Here is a 16,152-nt window from a genome sequence, read left to right as displayed (position 1 = left end):
CCTCTCATTGCAATCTTAGAGACCAGACGACGCCAAACCATGCCCACAGCTATAGGACGAATACTATTATCTGGCTTAAGAAGTGGAGTAAGCAGAGCACTCGCTATGAATTCCGTTAACGGCTGTGGACATCGTCCTTGTAACTAAAGATTCACCACAGGGGTCAATGCATCTAGCAAATCAGACGATATAGCTGCTGCAGCACCACTCATAGCATCCAACAAATGCTGAGCTCGGAGACCATCACGGCCACAAGAAGTACCTTTCGAAAACGACCTAATGCATGACAAAAGGGTATTTCTCTCTACAAATAAAGGAGGCTCGACAAAAGGAATAGTTGGTCTCACAAGTGGTTGTCGCACTGGGTGTTTTTCCTCTAATGCTTGGATAGTCTCCGCCGAGTTAGGGGTGACCCCTGATGATGACAACACTTTTACCGCTGCCGTAAAATGTCCATCGACAACCTTACAGAAGCATCGGCCTTACATTCGGTAGAAACAAATCACTGGGGTGGCTGGATTGAAGGAGGCTCTACTGCAGACTCTAAGAGGCGAAACAGTCCACCAGGCTCGTTCCATATTGTCAACGCATGGAGTATCTGTTTCTGCTGAAGGTTTTTCCTAGTACCAGATCGACGTTCCTGACAATTCTGTGGTTGGAAAACCTGTAGAGTGCAGCACGGGAGAAGGAGAAGACGAACCCATGATAAAACTGAACTAGGATCAATCGTAATATCCCAGAGAGCAAACTTCAATGCACCAGAAAACACCAAACGACATGCACGTGGTATACTTTTCACAGTGCGAAAGGGTATATGGAATGCCCTATCAAGTAACGTCTCATCAAGAGAGGGAACAACACCCAGAGGCCTCGGGATAGCACTAGCGTCTCCTTATGATGTGAGTGCAGATTGCATAGTCATAGGGATAGGCGGTGGTTCTGGTATACCGACAATAAGGCATCCCAACTCTCCATTATCAGTCATTTCCGGTGGTTTTTAATAAAGGCCCATTTCCACAAAAATAAGCCCATAACCACAAATTGGCTGATTTTTATTTATTTTTTATTTTTTTATTTTTTTTGTGGAAAATAAAAAATATGGGGAGGGAGAAGAAATGAATTTGATTGATGTATGTGACCAAATTAATTTATTTTGTAAATTCAAAGAAAATGCAGCGGCGCCATTGATCTTTCTGTAAAACAACAGTCAGGTTTGTCATTTCATTGATATTTCAATTAAATTACAAAAGTTTATTTATAAACAAAAACTAATTCGATCACGTGATGTTTGTGAAAATAGATTTAGATGAGAAAATGATGAAACTAAAATAAAATAGATTTTGGATTTCGGAGATAGAAAATCCGTTTGAGCAAATCATATCTCCGTTAAAAAGAGTTAGTCTTGATTTTTGATCCCTAATAACAACTTTTCATCTCTGAACGAGTGTTATTAACGCGTGGAATCGATTCAGAACCCATCTATGGTTGAACTTACTCGATTCCTAATCGTTATAATTATCGAAGCACCCTCCCTAACAAAGATAATCCTCACTCGGGCAGAGTTTCTGCTCCGAGATTATAGGACTAAAGTGTTATTCTAATTAACAGAAAATAAAACTGAATTAAAAACATTTTAATTAAAAACTGGAAATTAAATTCTTCATTACACTAGAACAACAGTAACATCTTCTAAATCTTATGATTGAATGCTAACCATTCAATGAGAAAAACTAAAACTAGACTCTTCTATTTATAGTTTTTTAGATGGTCTAGATTTAATCCATCTAATCTAAATCTAATGGTTATAAATAAAATATAATATCCCAGGGAATATTCTAGAAATATTCTTTAGAATAGTAATGGGCTTGGACTAAATAGTAACAGGCTTTGACTTTATCTTCATATTCCAAACTGTACAACCATTTTTTGGAAGCTAGATACCATTACATAAAGTTTTCTGCGTTGATCATTTTAGCTGGTCAAATGCTTAAATCAGAGTTAGGAGATGGAATATATCGCCGTTTGAAGTTTTCTCCTGACTTTCGTAGCTGGCTTAGGGACTCAAGTATGGATTCTTCAACTTGTTTCATGGTTCTCTGAGTCAATGAGCTTTGCTGGCAGTTTGGAGCTTTAAATGAGCTGATACTGAAGATTTCAAGTCCAAGCTTTATTCGGTTGTATTTCATGCTAAAACGCAGGTTTTGTGTGTATTTTAACGTTGACTATCGAAACCTGTGAAAACATGAAAATACAATTAATTTACATTTATTAAACACATAATTTACTCAAATATAATGTCTTTATGGGGTTTAAAACACAGTTTTGGGTATTTATCATGGTCTTATGAGAGTAAAGTCCCACGGGGAGCTTTGTACTTCTTGACCTTCATTGATGATGCGTCAAGAAAGATATGGGCATATAGTCTGAAGACCAAGGATGAAGTACTTGGCGTGTTCAAGACTTTCCATAGCATGGTGGAAAGAGAGACAGGGAAGCCATTAAAGTGTATTCGCTCAGAAAATGGGGGTGAGTACATTAGGCCGTTTGAAGAGTATTGCCAGAGTCATGAGATTCGTCATGAGCTTACCATTCCCAAGACACCGCAACAAAATAGTATAGCCGAGAGGATGAATCGTACCATTGTAGAGAGGATGAGATGCATGCTGTCTCCCTCTAAGTTACCTAGAAGTTACTGGGTAAAAGCAATGCGTATAGCCGTGCATGTGATCAACCTATCTCCGTCAAAGCCTCTGAATAGTGATTATCTAGAGAGAGTATGGTCAGGCAGAGATATTGATTATGGATACTTGAGGGTATTTGGGTGCAGGGCATTTGTTCATATTCCCAAGGATGAGAGATCCAAGATTGATGACAAAGCCAAGCAGTGCATTTTTCTGGGTTATGGGGATAAGAAGTTTGGCTACAAACTTTATGATCCGATTAACAAGAAGGTAATCCGAAGTCGAGATGTTGTGTTCTTGGAAGACCAAACCATAGCAGACTTTGAGGAGGGTGAGAAGCTACAATCTTTCACTAATGATCTTGTTGATTCAGAATCAAAAGTTCCTACTATGGAACGTGCAGAAGGCATTGAGAATGTAGATAACCATGAGTTTGAAGCTCATGATGATGATCCTATTGCTCATGATGGGATAGAACCTATTGGTATAGAAGATATAAATAAAATGCATGAACCACCACCTGAGCAAGCAGAAGTGCATCCTCCTGGGCCACAAGAAAATGGGGCAAGAAGGTCTGATAGAGAGAGACAAGCTTCAACCAGGTATCCACCACATACGTATGTTTTACTATATGATGGTGGAGAACCTATGTACTATCAAGAGGCTCTTGAAGGTACAGACAAAGAGAAGTGGTTAAAGGCCATGCATGATGAGATGAATTCTTTGCATAAGAATCACACTTATGAGTTAGTTGAGAAACCCAAAGGAAGAAAAGTTCTCAAGAATAAGTGGATCTACAAAGTCAAGCATGAGAAGAATAATCCATACCCAAGGCACAAAGCTCGCCTTGTTGTGAAGGGATTCAGTCAAAGGAAAGGGATTGACTTTGATGAAATTTTCTCTCCTGTAGTAAAGATAACTTCCATCAAGGTGGTATTGGGTATGACCGCAAGTATGAACCTAGAGGTTGAGCAACTAGATGTCAAGACAGCTTTTCTTCATAGAGACCTTGAAGAAGATATCTATATAGACCAGCTAGAGGGGTTTGAGGTCAAAGGCAAGGAACACCTAGTATGCAAGCTGATAAAGAGTTTGTATGGGTTGAAACAAGCACCGAGACAGTGGTACATAAAGTTTGATTCTTTTATGGTGAAGCAATGATTCAAGAAGTCTGCTTTCGATCATTGTGTGTTTGTTCAGAAATTTCCAGATGGGGATTTCATAGTGTTCTTGTTGTATGTGAATGATATGTTGATAGTTGGCCCAAACATTAACAAGATATCCAAGTTGAAAAAAGACTTGAGTAAGTCCTTTGAGATGAAGGATTTGGGTCAAGCAAAGCAGATACTTGGGATGCAAATCACTCGTGATAGAAATAGTGGGAAGTTGTGGCTTTCTCAAGAAAGCTACATTGAGAAGGTATTAAAGAGATTCAACATGGATCAAACGAAGCTAGTTAATTCTCCGCTTGGTGGTCAGTTCCACATGACCAAAGATATGTGTCCAAAGGGTGAGCATGAGCAGAGTCAGATGGAAAATATTCCTTATGCATCCGCAGTGGGCAACTTAATGTATCCAATACTGTGTACAAGACCGGATATTGCTTTCACCGTTGGTGTTGTAAGCCGATTTCTGTCAAATCCGGGGAAAGAGCATTGGGAAGGTGTTAAGTGGATATTTAGATATCTCAAGGGCACTTCCAAATCGTGTTTGTATTTTGGTGGAAGTAAGCCCTTACTTGAAGGCTACACTATTACAAACATGGCAGGTGATGTAGACTCGATGAAGTCCACCTCCGTTTATCTGGTTACTTTTGTAGGGGGAGCAGTTTCTTAGCAATCTAAGTTGCAAAAGTGTGTTGCCCTCTTCACTACAGAAGCCGAGTATATTACAGCCACAAAGTGTTGCAAAGAGATGCTATGGATGAAGAGGTTCTTTAATGAACTAGGGCTAAAGCAGAAACAGTTTGTAATTCTATGTGACAGTCAGAGCGCCATTCATTTGAGCAAGCATTTGAGTTTTCATTCTAGATCCAAGAAAATACATCTGTGTTATCATTGGATTAGAGAAGTACTCGAAGACAAGCACTTGAGTATCAAGAAGATCTATACCGACAAGAACGGGTCGGATATGATGACCAAAGTCTTACCGAAAGGTAAGTTTGATGTTTGTTGTGCTACCACCGGAATGGTAGCACACTCCTCCTGTTGATTCGGAAATTGCATGGAGGTATCCCCCCTCACTGTTCGGGAGGGGGAGATTGTTGGAGTTATCCCTCACATGAGGAAGAGGAGAGAAATCAATTGATGTATGCGTGGAAAAGGTTGAACACGCACGCGCTCAGATTGGTCTTGCCCGCAAGCGCGCCCGCGCTCATGGTGATAGGGTTATATACTAAAAGCATTACTTTTGTATTAACTCTAATTCTTCATATTTTGAATGAGAATCATATGGGCAAATGTTATGCATATTATATATGTTATTAGTTATATGCATGTGTCTAATACTTTATGTTGTAGATGATATGGTGTGTGGTGACACACAGAAGATCATATCATCAGTACCTTATAAAATATAAGTAAATGTTCACAACCTAGATGTATTTGGACAAACCATTGGTACGATTGTAGTATAATCTGGTATTAGTTTATCTTGACTACAAGATTATACTAGTGCACTTTGTGTGTATTGAACAGGACCAAGTGAGGTTGTTTATCTTTATATTGACTATATAAGAGAACAAACACCTCTATTATTATGGATGCTTGTCCTCTTAATCTGGATATAATAATGGGCACTTACGTGCATTGTACATTGCTTTAAATCATCAATGAGTGAGATTCATTTGTGAACCAACAAACTCGATGGATTGGGTAATGACATTGTATGTAAGGTGTGCTGTTGATTATAGAAAGAATTCGTGGCCCGCAAGAAGTCGGGTTGTTGATGTCCCTTTCAGGAGCTCATAAGGATTGTCATGTAAACCCTACAGGTGGATTTAATCCGACATGATAATGAGGTTGTGTGGTACTACTCAAGGACATAAGAAGTTGATTAATGTAGTTGTCAGTAACTTGACTTAATCAATAGACATTCAATATATTCAACACAGGGATATCCACAAGCATATAATATGGAGCCCATAAACGTAACATGTAATTTGGGATTAGGGCGGTAATGCAACAATGGCCTTTAGTGGAATAAGCCATTTGTTGACGGACTTGGGCCGTGTGTTATGGGCGAACATGGAAAGCCTAAGCCTGTCAAGAGGCCCAACCCTAATTTGTCCTCATGGTCCCTGTTGTAGCCTATAAATAAGAACCTCTTTCTCTAGCCATTTTTTACATAAGAAAAAACTCAGGTTTTGCTCAAGAAAAGATAGATCCAAAATCGGTTCTGACCTTGAGAGTGATAGAGGCCAAGAGAGAAAGAAGAGGGTGCTAGATCGTTGCCCACATAGCATCCATTCCATTGATAGGGATACAACAGAAGATCAGGAGGTTGTTGATTTCGTAGATCTTGGATTCTCAGAGTTATCTTAGCCGATCTAAAGGTATGAATTTCTTAACTAAACTGTGAGAACCCTTTATTTCGTTGCACGTGTGTTTTCGCTGTTCATAGTAAATCATTGGACGCAACCATAACGGTTCCTACACATGGTACTGGATTTTTTGGCTTGAGGAAAATCAGAGGGTACGTGCGCTCGATTTTGCCTGGATAAGGGCGCGCCCGCGCTCATGTCTATTTTCATAGTTTTTATTTTGCGGTTTACTACATAAATAGAGAACATGGTTTTTGGGAAAACCTAACACAGAAGTCTTACAGGAGAAACCCAATTTTGAAAGCTATCAAGATTGAGAGATAACCTTTGCAGAGAGAAAACCCTGTAAAGAGAAAGGAGTGATCTAGTAAGGTGAGAGACTGAAATGAGTGATTGTAATCTCCCTTCCCACTTTATAAAAGGATTAGCTCTTGTGAAAGTAGGCACCATTGGCCGAACCACGGTATATCTTTGTGTTGTGATATGTTTTTACTTCTTTGCATTATTATTTGTTGTTAATAGTTGTTTAGAGAGTTAGGCATGCTAGGGTTTTAGTGGATATTTAGAATTGTCTGGAGATTGTTGTTGGTCCAAATACAAGTTATCTGTGTAGTGGGGATCGATTGATATCGTTATTCCCTAACACCTTTCAATGATAAAAGGGCCCTCCCAGTTTTCACATAGTTTCCCGCTGTTGGGTTCTTCGTTGCTCCTTTGCCTTGTACGTAAGACCTAATTGCCTGGTTTGAATGCTCGTGCGTGCAACTTCTTATCATAACTGCGTTTCATAGAGTCCTGGTAAGTCATGAGATTCTACATGGCTTCGTCGCTAAGCTCTTCCACCATGGCTTTGTCACGAGCTAAGATGTCAACATTCGTCTCTCTGGAGATGGCTTGTGTTCGCGCTGTTGGAGCGATTATTTCAGTTGGGAGTATTGCTTCCATTCCCCATGCCAATGAAAAGGGTGACATTCCTGTTGAACCACGGGGGGTTGTCCTGTAAGCCCAAAGCACCCTCAGTAATTATTTTGCCCAGTTTCCTTTGGCTGATTTAAGCCTTTTCTTCAACATGTCAAGAATGACACGGTTTGTTGCTTCCGCCTGTCCATTTCCCTGGGGATAGTAGGGCGTAGAGAAGTTATGTCGTATCTTCAGGGATTTGTAGAAGATGTGGATCTCAGTAGAATCAAACTGTCGTCCGTTATTCGATACCATTTCAGCTGGGACTCTGAATCGGCACACAATATCGCGCTAGATGAACCATTTGACATCTGAAGACTGAATCTGACTTAAGGATACAACTTTCACCCACTTCATGAAGTAATCAGTTGTGACCAAGAGAAACCTTACGTTACCTGGGGCCTTAGGTAAAGGACCCACAATGTCGAGTCCCCACTTGGCAAATGGCCAAGGGTTAAGTATGGGATGAAGCTCATTTGCAGGAAGCTTAACGATCCGAGCATGTTTCTAGCATGGTATACAGATCTGGACAAACCGTTTGGCATCCTTTTGTATATATGACCACCAATATCCTTGGGTGAGAGCTTTGTGAGCGAGACTCCTACCACCCGAATGATTTCCACAGATGCCTTCATGAATTTCTTTTAAAATCTGTTGTCCCTATTCAGGAGTAAGGCACCGGAGGAGTGGGCCTGAACCCATGGGTTTTCTGTAAAGGCGGGATCCCCCCTCCGAGGTAGGTAACATCACAAACTGCCATGCATCCCATTTGACTTTGTCAGATAAAGCCTTGTCTACAGGGAGTTCTCCAGTCTTTAAGAATTCAACCAGATTCCGACGCCAATCGGGAAGTAGAAGTTCCATTGTCTCGATGTCGGAAAACTGATCGTCTGGTATTTCAGGAGTATTGTCAGCAAGATCTGTTTCGGAATCAGCTGCAGAGTCTTCCTCCTGTACAACCTCATTTTCCACCGCTGCAGAGTCAGTATCCATCATGGGAGAGATGTCAGTGTCATGCTCATGGTTGCGAGGAGAGTCCTGAGTGGGATGCTCTTGGTGCTTGTCCCGCGCTTTGCTACGCCTCGTGACTGCTTAAATCTGCGTGAATGCCTTGCATTCTGCAACGTACGACGTCAGCCATATCTGGTAATGGAAGATCGATGCTAGGCATTAACTGGACCTCTACCCTGATATTTTGAGGTTCAATTGAATCAACTGCTGCTGAAAGGTAGGCTAATACATCGGCGTGCCGAATAGTCTTTCTGAAATTGAGATTCACTCAAATTTTGAAGTGAGATTGCGTATAACATCTAAATAAGCAGCCATTCGCTCATCTCGTGCTTGATATGACCTTCCAAACTGACAAGTAGCTAGCTTAGAATCCATTACCATATTGATTTCCTTTGCCCCTATTTCGAGCGTCACTCTCATTCCAAATATTACGGCTTCATATTCGGCTTAATTGTTGGAAGCAGGAAAGCAAAATCGGATGGACCTTTCGATTCAACTACCATTTGGGTCGACTATCACACAACCGATCCTAGACCACCTTCCTATTACTTGAACCATATGTATACACAACCCACACCTCGCCTCCGATGAAACTTTCTTCAACGGAGTCAGGTTGGTGGTTGGGAAAATCTTACAGCTGCTCTTCCTCAAATAACTTGGGCGAAACCACGATATCTTCTATCGGGAAATCTGCTATCAGAGAAGCTAATGCATGACCTTTTTCTACAGTGCGAGGCTCATATAAGATGTGGTAAGCACTTAGATAGCTAGACTAATCAGTAAGGCGGCCAGACTCTTCGGCTCATCCGAGTGCCTTGCGAAGGGGATATTCTGTATATACTTTAACAACACGTCACTGAAAATATGGCTTAAGCCTAGGTGCTGCATGCACTAGGGCAAACACGATTTTCTCAATTTTAGAATAACTACTCTCTGATCCAGTTAACATTTTCCTAATGAAGTATATTGGGCGCTCCTCCGGGTTTCCCACGAACAATATTGTGCTTACTGTGATCTTAGAAGCTGCCAAATAAATTCCAATGTCTTGGCCAGTTTGCGGACTGACCAGGATGGGGGGTGATACCAAGTAAGCTTTAATTTCTTTGAAAGCAATATCACAGTCTTCATTCCAAACTGAGGCACCTTTCAAAGTTTAAAAAAATGGCCTGCATCGATCTGAATACTTTGATATAAATCTATTCAGGGTTGCCAAATGACCAGCGAGCTGCTGAATTTCCTTTTTATTCGATGGTGGTGGCATTTTGAGAATAGCCCGAATCTATTCAGGGTTTGCCTCAATACCCCGTCGAGTCATCAGAAATCCTAAGAATTTTCCAGACGCTAACCCAAAAGAACATTTTGATGGGTTCAACTTCAGTTTCTATCTTACGAGCCTATCGAATACCTCTTGTAAATGCTGAAGGTGGTCGGGTGTTTCTTTAGCTTTGACTACCATGTCATCTATGTAAACTTCCATGATACGCCCAATCAGATCGGCAAACATTGTATTCATCATCCTCTGATAGGTGGTGCCTGCATTTTTCAAACCGAATGGCATGACTCTAAAGCAATACAGGTCTTGGTCTGTAACGAATGTTGTGTGCTCTTGGTCTTCCTCAAGCAGAGGTATCTAGTTATAACCAGAGGAAGCATCTATGAATGACAGACGCTCGAATCCCGAGGTTGCATCGACTAGATCTGAGATGCGAGGTAATGGGTATAGATGCACTAGGCAAGCTTTGTTTAGGTTGGTGAAGTCAATGCAAACCCTGAGCTTCCCATTTTTCTTTGGAACCGCAATGATATTGGATACCCAAGTCGGGTATTCGACGGGCTTAATGAACCCTACTTCCAACAATTTACCAATTTCATCATTGACCTTCAGTTTCCGTTATGGAGCCATCCTCCTTGGTCTTTGTCAAACTGGTTTGAACCTCGGGTCAATATCGAGCCTATGGCAAGTGACATCCTTGTCGATTCCAGGCATTTGGTTGATATTCCAAGCAAATATTTTTTGATAATCCCATAACAGGTGAATTAAAGCTCTTTTTTCGGCTGGGGGTAAGCTGGCAGCGGTGAAAGTAGTTTCGTGGCTTTTGCCCCCTATCTGAACTTTTTCCAACTGATCGATCGAAGGACCTTCTTCAGAGCGTCGGGCTTCTCGTACCTGATAAGCCTAACGTTTCTGTAATTGTTATTTGGCATGATCCACCTGGAGGATCGTGTTGCCCCGAACTTCGGATTTCCTTGTATCTTCTAGTGCCAAATTGTGACACTGATGTGACATCATCTGGTCACTGCGGATCTTACATACTCTCGTTGGCATCGGGAACTTCAACGCCTGGTGGAAGGTGGATACAACAGCCTGATTTGCATGGATCTAATCCCTATAGAAGATTGCGTTATAACAAGAACCACAATCCACCAAAAGGAAATTTATCCTGACAGATTTAACCTTTCTAATAGCATGGGTTGGTTCTCCGTTGAATCCAATGATTGGATTACGGTCTTCTATGATCAGGTCCTCTGAAAGTTTCATTCTGGAGTAAGCCTTGGTGAATAACACGCTAGTTGAGCTTCCTGTGTCGATAAGAACTTTCTGCACCCTAAAGATTCCTATCCATGTAGTAATGACAACAGCGTCATTGTGAGGGTAATAAACCCCCTTCTCGTCGTTCTCAGTGAACTTCAACTCCTGGCCTTCGTAGGTCCCAGTATTAATACCTTGGTCAAAATTGAAATTGTTGAGCTTGTAATGATCTTGTATACGATGAAGTTTCAAGCGAGTTTCTATCTTTCGCTGACGGTGGGAGATGCTATCGATACGTGCGTAGCATACATCGATAATGTTGTGTTTAGCCAAGTTGATATGGGCTGACTGAGTTTTGTTTTGAACAAACTCAGTAAGCTGTCCATTGTCAATGAGGCGATGAACTTCTTTCTTTGAAGCTCTACAATGATCTGTTTCATGCCCAATATCATTGTGATATCTGTATTTTCGATTTTTATCCCGCCTACCTGTAGGATCTTCTAGTAGCGCTCGAGCTGGCTGTAACATTTTCTTAGTTCTAATTTTTTCGTACAAGTCTGCAAGGCCAAGAGTTAAAGGGGTGAATACCTTTTTGTCTAGATTTGGGGCCTTTGTATTATTTTGAGTACTCTTCTTGTTACCTTGATTGATAAGCTTATCCTTTTTAGAGTCCTTGGAAGTGGGATCTTCACCATCTTTTTTCTGTCGAGACTTTTGATCATCTTCTACGCGAATGTACCCTTCAACTTAGGTGAATAAATCAGAGAGGGCGGTGGGCGGCTTTCGAGTAAGAGAGTTGTAAAGTCCACCTCTGTCGAAATGCAACACTTGATGGAATGCCTGTATTGCGAAAGCATCACTCACTTCCTGAACTTCGGCGTGAAGCTTCCTAAATCATCGAACCAAACTCTTAATTATTTCACCTTTCTCCATAGCGAGATTGAACAGTGTGCTCGGACTCTTCTTTGTTTTCATATTGTATTGAAAACGTTCAACGAACATATCACTGAGCTTGGTAAATGAATCAATTGAACGCGGCGTCAACTTGTTAAACCAGGATAGTGCGTATCCTTTCAATGTTGCTGGAAAAATACGACACATTAATGACTCATAAAATTCCCATAAGGTCATAGCCGCTTGGAAGCTCATGACGTGCTCGTTTGGATAGCCATCCATGTCATCGTAAGTCGGAAGAGGGGGCTGTTTGAATGCCTCAGGATGAACACAGTCTCTGATGTCATTTACAAAGGGTGAAAATTCCTGACCTCGCATAGCCCTTTCCAAGAGGAGATCATCTCGGATGGTTTTCCTGGTCACGGCTTGATTAATAAATTCCTTAACCCTTTGTTCATTCATATTCTCATAGCTAATCATCTTGATTCTCTTCTCTCCATATCCGTTCATCGCGGGCTAAGATTTGATTAGGATTCAGTCGTTGCCGACGTTCGATTCTACCCCGCTTTCTCCCTGCCACTCTATTAGCAGGTAGTGGACTCTCATTCCGATTTGTGCGTTGGGATTTATATCTTGATCCGGATACTTCCACGGATGCTGGCGTCACTAGTAGAAAAAAAGGCTTTTGTGACTGTTTTAAAATGTTATTTGTGACTGTTCTGTTCGAAACGGTCATAAATGGCAGAAAAGGGCTTTTGTGACTATTTTGAAATGCTTTTTGTGACTGTCAGATCTAGAACCATCACAAATCCTTTTTTCTTAGAAAAAATTTGTGTATTGAACATTATTTGTGACTATTCTCCCAAAATAGTTATATACTCCCTCCCGCACTTTATGTCGCCATCTTAAATGACTTCATTTAGTTTTCGGTCCGCACCACAGCTCTGCTAAAAAATAACTACTTAGATACACGAGCACACCCCAGTGAGCCCATGTTCAAACTCCCGCTTCCTAGAAACACTTCTAGAGCCCATACGTGGCTACGTGCCAACAGAAGAAAAAAAAAATCCCAACACTAAACACACTTAAAAAAAAATTACTAGACAGTTCCAAATGAGCCAACTTTCTCCTTCACCCACTTAGCTTCGTCTGCCACCGCCACTGCCTCCGTCAATTAACTATTTCTTTTTCTTTTTCTTTGTGCTCTTTCTCCTTCCCTCATCTCAACAAGGTAAGTAAAGGAAAGTCTTCATTTCAAGCACATATTTTTTTTAGGGTTTTATTTGACAAAATTGGGAGGACTAATTTTTCAATTTTTATAGGATTTTTGGAGTGGGAAAGGGATTACAAGATTTGTTTCACTTCTCCAAACTCGATTCTGCCATGACAAGTATGTTTTCTTGCTCCTTTTTTCTTCTCATCACTACTTTCATAATCATTATATATTATTTATTATATTAAATATGTTTGGTTTTGGTTAGTTCATTGTTGAAATGTAGTGATGTTATAACTTGAATAGTTGATAGTGATGTATGTTGACTTCTCATATGCAAGGCTAAGATTATCGAGTACAAGTATTAACTCAAAAGTAAACATTTGACTAATATTCTACAGTATCAGTATCTTAATTATGTACTCAAAAATAAGTATCTATTTTGATTACCAATGGCATTTTTAATATTCTAAACTATGATTGGAAGGCCTTCTGCCCTTCAGTATACACTCCTGAGGATGATCGCCGAACGAAATTGTTGTTGTGTGTGCTTTTTTGGCAAGTAGGTGCAATATAATGTTTGGTAGTGAAGCTGTATGTTATAATTTTATATGAATGTGAATCCCTCTTCTTGTTTTATAGAGCATATTTTGTTAAAACTCTGTATGTCTGTTACGATTATGTTGTTTTTGTCTATTTGAAGGCTATAACTGTAGGAACTAAGAAGTGTAGGGTGGAAGAGGGAGTAAGCTGGTTTTCTTTAGTGGCTTACCACTCTTGCCAGCTTCTCATGTTGTCTAGGTGGCATGTTTTTCTTGGCTTGTGGTGTACGCTAAATGTAATACAATGTGTTAAATTACAATTTTCCTAAGAGATACATCATCACCATGCTCATATAATAATAGCGATTGTATGATTTAATTGTGCCCTTGGTCTTCTCTCTTTCTAGCAAAAGAGTTAACTCAAGCTAAGGTATTGATTGATTTTGTAGTCATGCTTAAATATTTGTTTTTATGTCAATAGTGTAGTATTGAGATCGATCAAATTATTAATACCATATACGGACATATTTTGAAATCTAACAAAGTTTGTGTGTAATGGCATGTATTCGTTACTCTTATTTTTACTTCTTATAATAATTCGTTGATATTGTTTGCTTATGTTTTCGACTAGTACAAAGATTAATTGTTTACATAGTTTCTGTTGAACACACTGATATAGTTAATATGTTGAATTTGTATGGTTTCTGTATTTTTTTTACATGTGGTAAATTAACTTTCTCAACTGTAGTTATTTTTAGAAAGTTTAGAACAAAGACTCTTAGGTGTGTGTCACTTAATCAATTGCATATGCTTGTATGTTTAATTTAGTTTTAATCCATACTCAACTGTACTAACCCCTACTCTACTCAATTTATTTTCATTGTTGGTCCGAAGCTCGAATAAAGGAGGGAAAAGGGTGGTGACTTGAAGGGCTGTTGAAACATAGGCATGTGCTATTCTGTTGGCCCTGCAGTGGTTCTGTCCTACGCAAGTTCTGGTCTCTTTGCCATGCTCTCTGTGTTCTGTTGCATCGAATTTGCAATTGAAATTCTTGATGTAGGTACATTTCTAATAGAAACACAATGATTTCATACCATATTTCCATTCTGTAAGAAGATCTAGTATCTACTAAAAATTGGGATGTAACTTGGAGTCAATCCTTCTAGTTAACTTTATAAACGACTCAATATAACAATTTGTTTAGCATTTCTATTTTGATAGTAAGGTTATAAATTCAGTGTTTGCTTTCTAGTTGAGTTGGTAATGACTAATATCATATCCGTAAATAGATGAAATCCATTCCGATGCCTAGACCCAAATTCAGAATGAGTTCATTTTGTACTATTTCCTTATCAATTAGCGTATATCTTATGGAAACATTATCAGTTGTATGAACTCATGCTTCTATTGCTTGATTAGAATCATGGTTATTTACACATAAATAGGTTCGATGGAACAACTAGTGTGACTCAACTCTGATAGCGCTTTAATAATAAAAGATACTTAATTCACGTGACCCTGTCTTAAGGGGCCAATAAGCATAGATTGTACCTCTACGAAGAGGTAAGTTTGATGGAAAAGTCATTCACTCATTACACAACTACATCAACAGAAATGCAACCTTTTATGTGATACTAGATAATCAAGATGAGGGGGTCTGAAAATGTATACATAGATATTAGAAGAATGAATATTATTGGTAAAAAACAAAATATTACTGCTCTCCTAATCTACTCAAATAACATACAAGTTGTAATTTATATTTACACTATATTATGAGTTTGATATTAGTGATTCTTTCTATTGGTTTGAGTAACTGATAAGAGCCCAAAACTGAAGTTTTAACCCTGTAACAGTCATACTTTTAGACCAATTATGTGAGTCATAATTAAGAGTTAACACAGATTACGTATTTTTATGCATTTCAGGCTTCAAAGTCCATTATGTGCAGAAATGTGCCACTTTAGCGAGATAAAGGAGCAAAGGTCGGTTACTAAGGAGTTCCATGATTAAAGGCCAAGATTCAAGAAGACAAAGCCTTTCTAAAGCCCGGTCAAAAGCTGAAAAGCTGAAAAGTCGACGCGTAGAAAAGACACATAAAGTCGTGAGAACTTCGAAGGCCGTATCTTTGGACTCAGACCTCGGAATGGGGCCTACCTTATGTCAAAACGACCGGCTCGGAAAGAGCTTTCCAATGGTGTAAGCATTGACCCAATTAGAGGAGCAAAAGTGAACGAAAATTCTATTAATTCCAACTACAGCTGAAGAGGCCTTTTTGGACTGAAAGAATTGGGTTTTGGGCCTGATTCTCTGGCCCAAAACATGGCTCCAACCCATGCACGATTTTTGGATCTGAAAGTATAAAAACAAGAGCTTGACTCTTTGTTAATGGTAGCTAGTTAGACCTAAAACAATAGATAATTCTAGATCTAGTTTTTATTTAATTAAATTAAGTTTAGTTTATATTCAATTCTTGTTTTAGATTAAACTCTTAGAATCATTGTTCTTAATTAGTTTGATAAATAAAATAGCTATTTGTCAATTTTGATTCTTGTCATTTACAATTGTTAGATCTAATTTCATTTATTACTTGTTATTCAATTCTTAGTTATTAATTAGAATTTAATTATTGTTTAATTTAGATTAGTAATTTTCAATTCTTTATATTATGTTTAGTTATAATTTAGTCGGAAATGATTGCGTCATGATTCTCGGCTAAACCTCCATTAGAGGGGGTTGAGAAGCGTTGATGAAAGCTTGATTCCGATTATCGTAGAGTC

The 16,152-nt window shown here is 39.4% G+C and overlaps 1 protein-coding gene across 1 annotated transcript; it reads right to left on the bottom strand.

Moving 5' to 3' along the window:
- Positions 1–10,573: 10,573 nt before the first annotated feature.
- Positions 10,574–11,251, bottom strand: LOC147475319 (uncharacterized). The gene has a single exon (XM_086585372.1). The coding sequence runs from the start codon at positions 11,249–11,251 to the stop codon at positions 10,574–10,576; it is 678 nt and encodes a 225-aa protein (XP_086441498.1).
- Positions 11,252–16,152: the final 4,901 nt, after the last annotated feature.

The sequence above is a fragment of the Coptis chinensis genome, chromosome 9, assembly GCF_015680905.1.
Source record: "Coptis chinensis isolate HL-2020 chromosome 9, ASM1568090v1, whole genome shotgun sequence".
Classification (NCBI taxonomy): domain Eukaryota; kingdom Viridiplantae; phylum Streptophyta; class Magnoliopsida; order Ranunculales; family Ranunculaceae; genus Coptis; species Coptis chinensis.
This window is presented reverse-complemented; position numbering and strand designations above follow the sequence as displayed.

Coding starts and splice junctions, on each gene's coding strand:
- LOC147475319 (XM_086585372.1), bottom strand. CDS start 11,251: ATGTTACAGCCAGCTCGAGCGCTACTAGAAGATCCTACAGGTAGGCGG.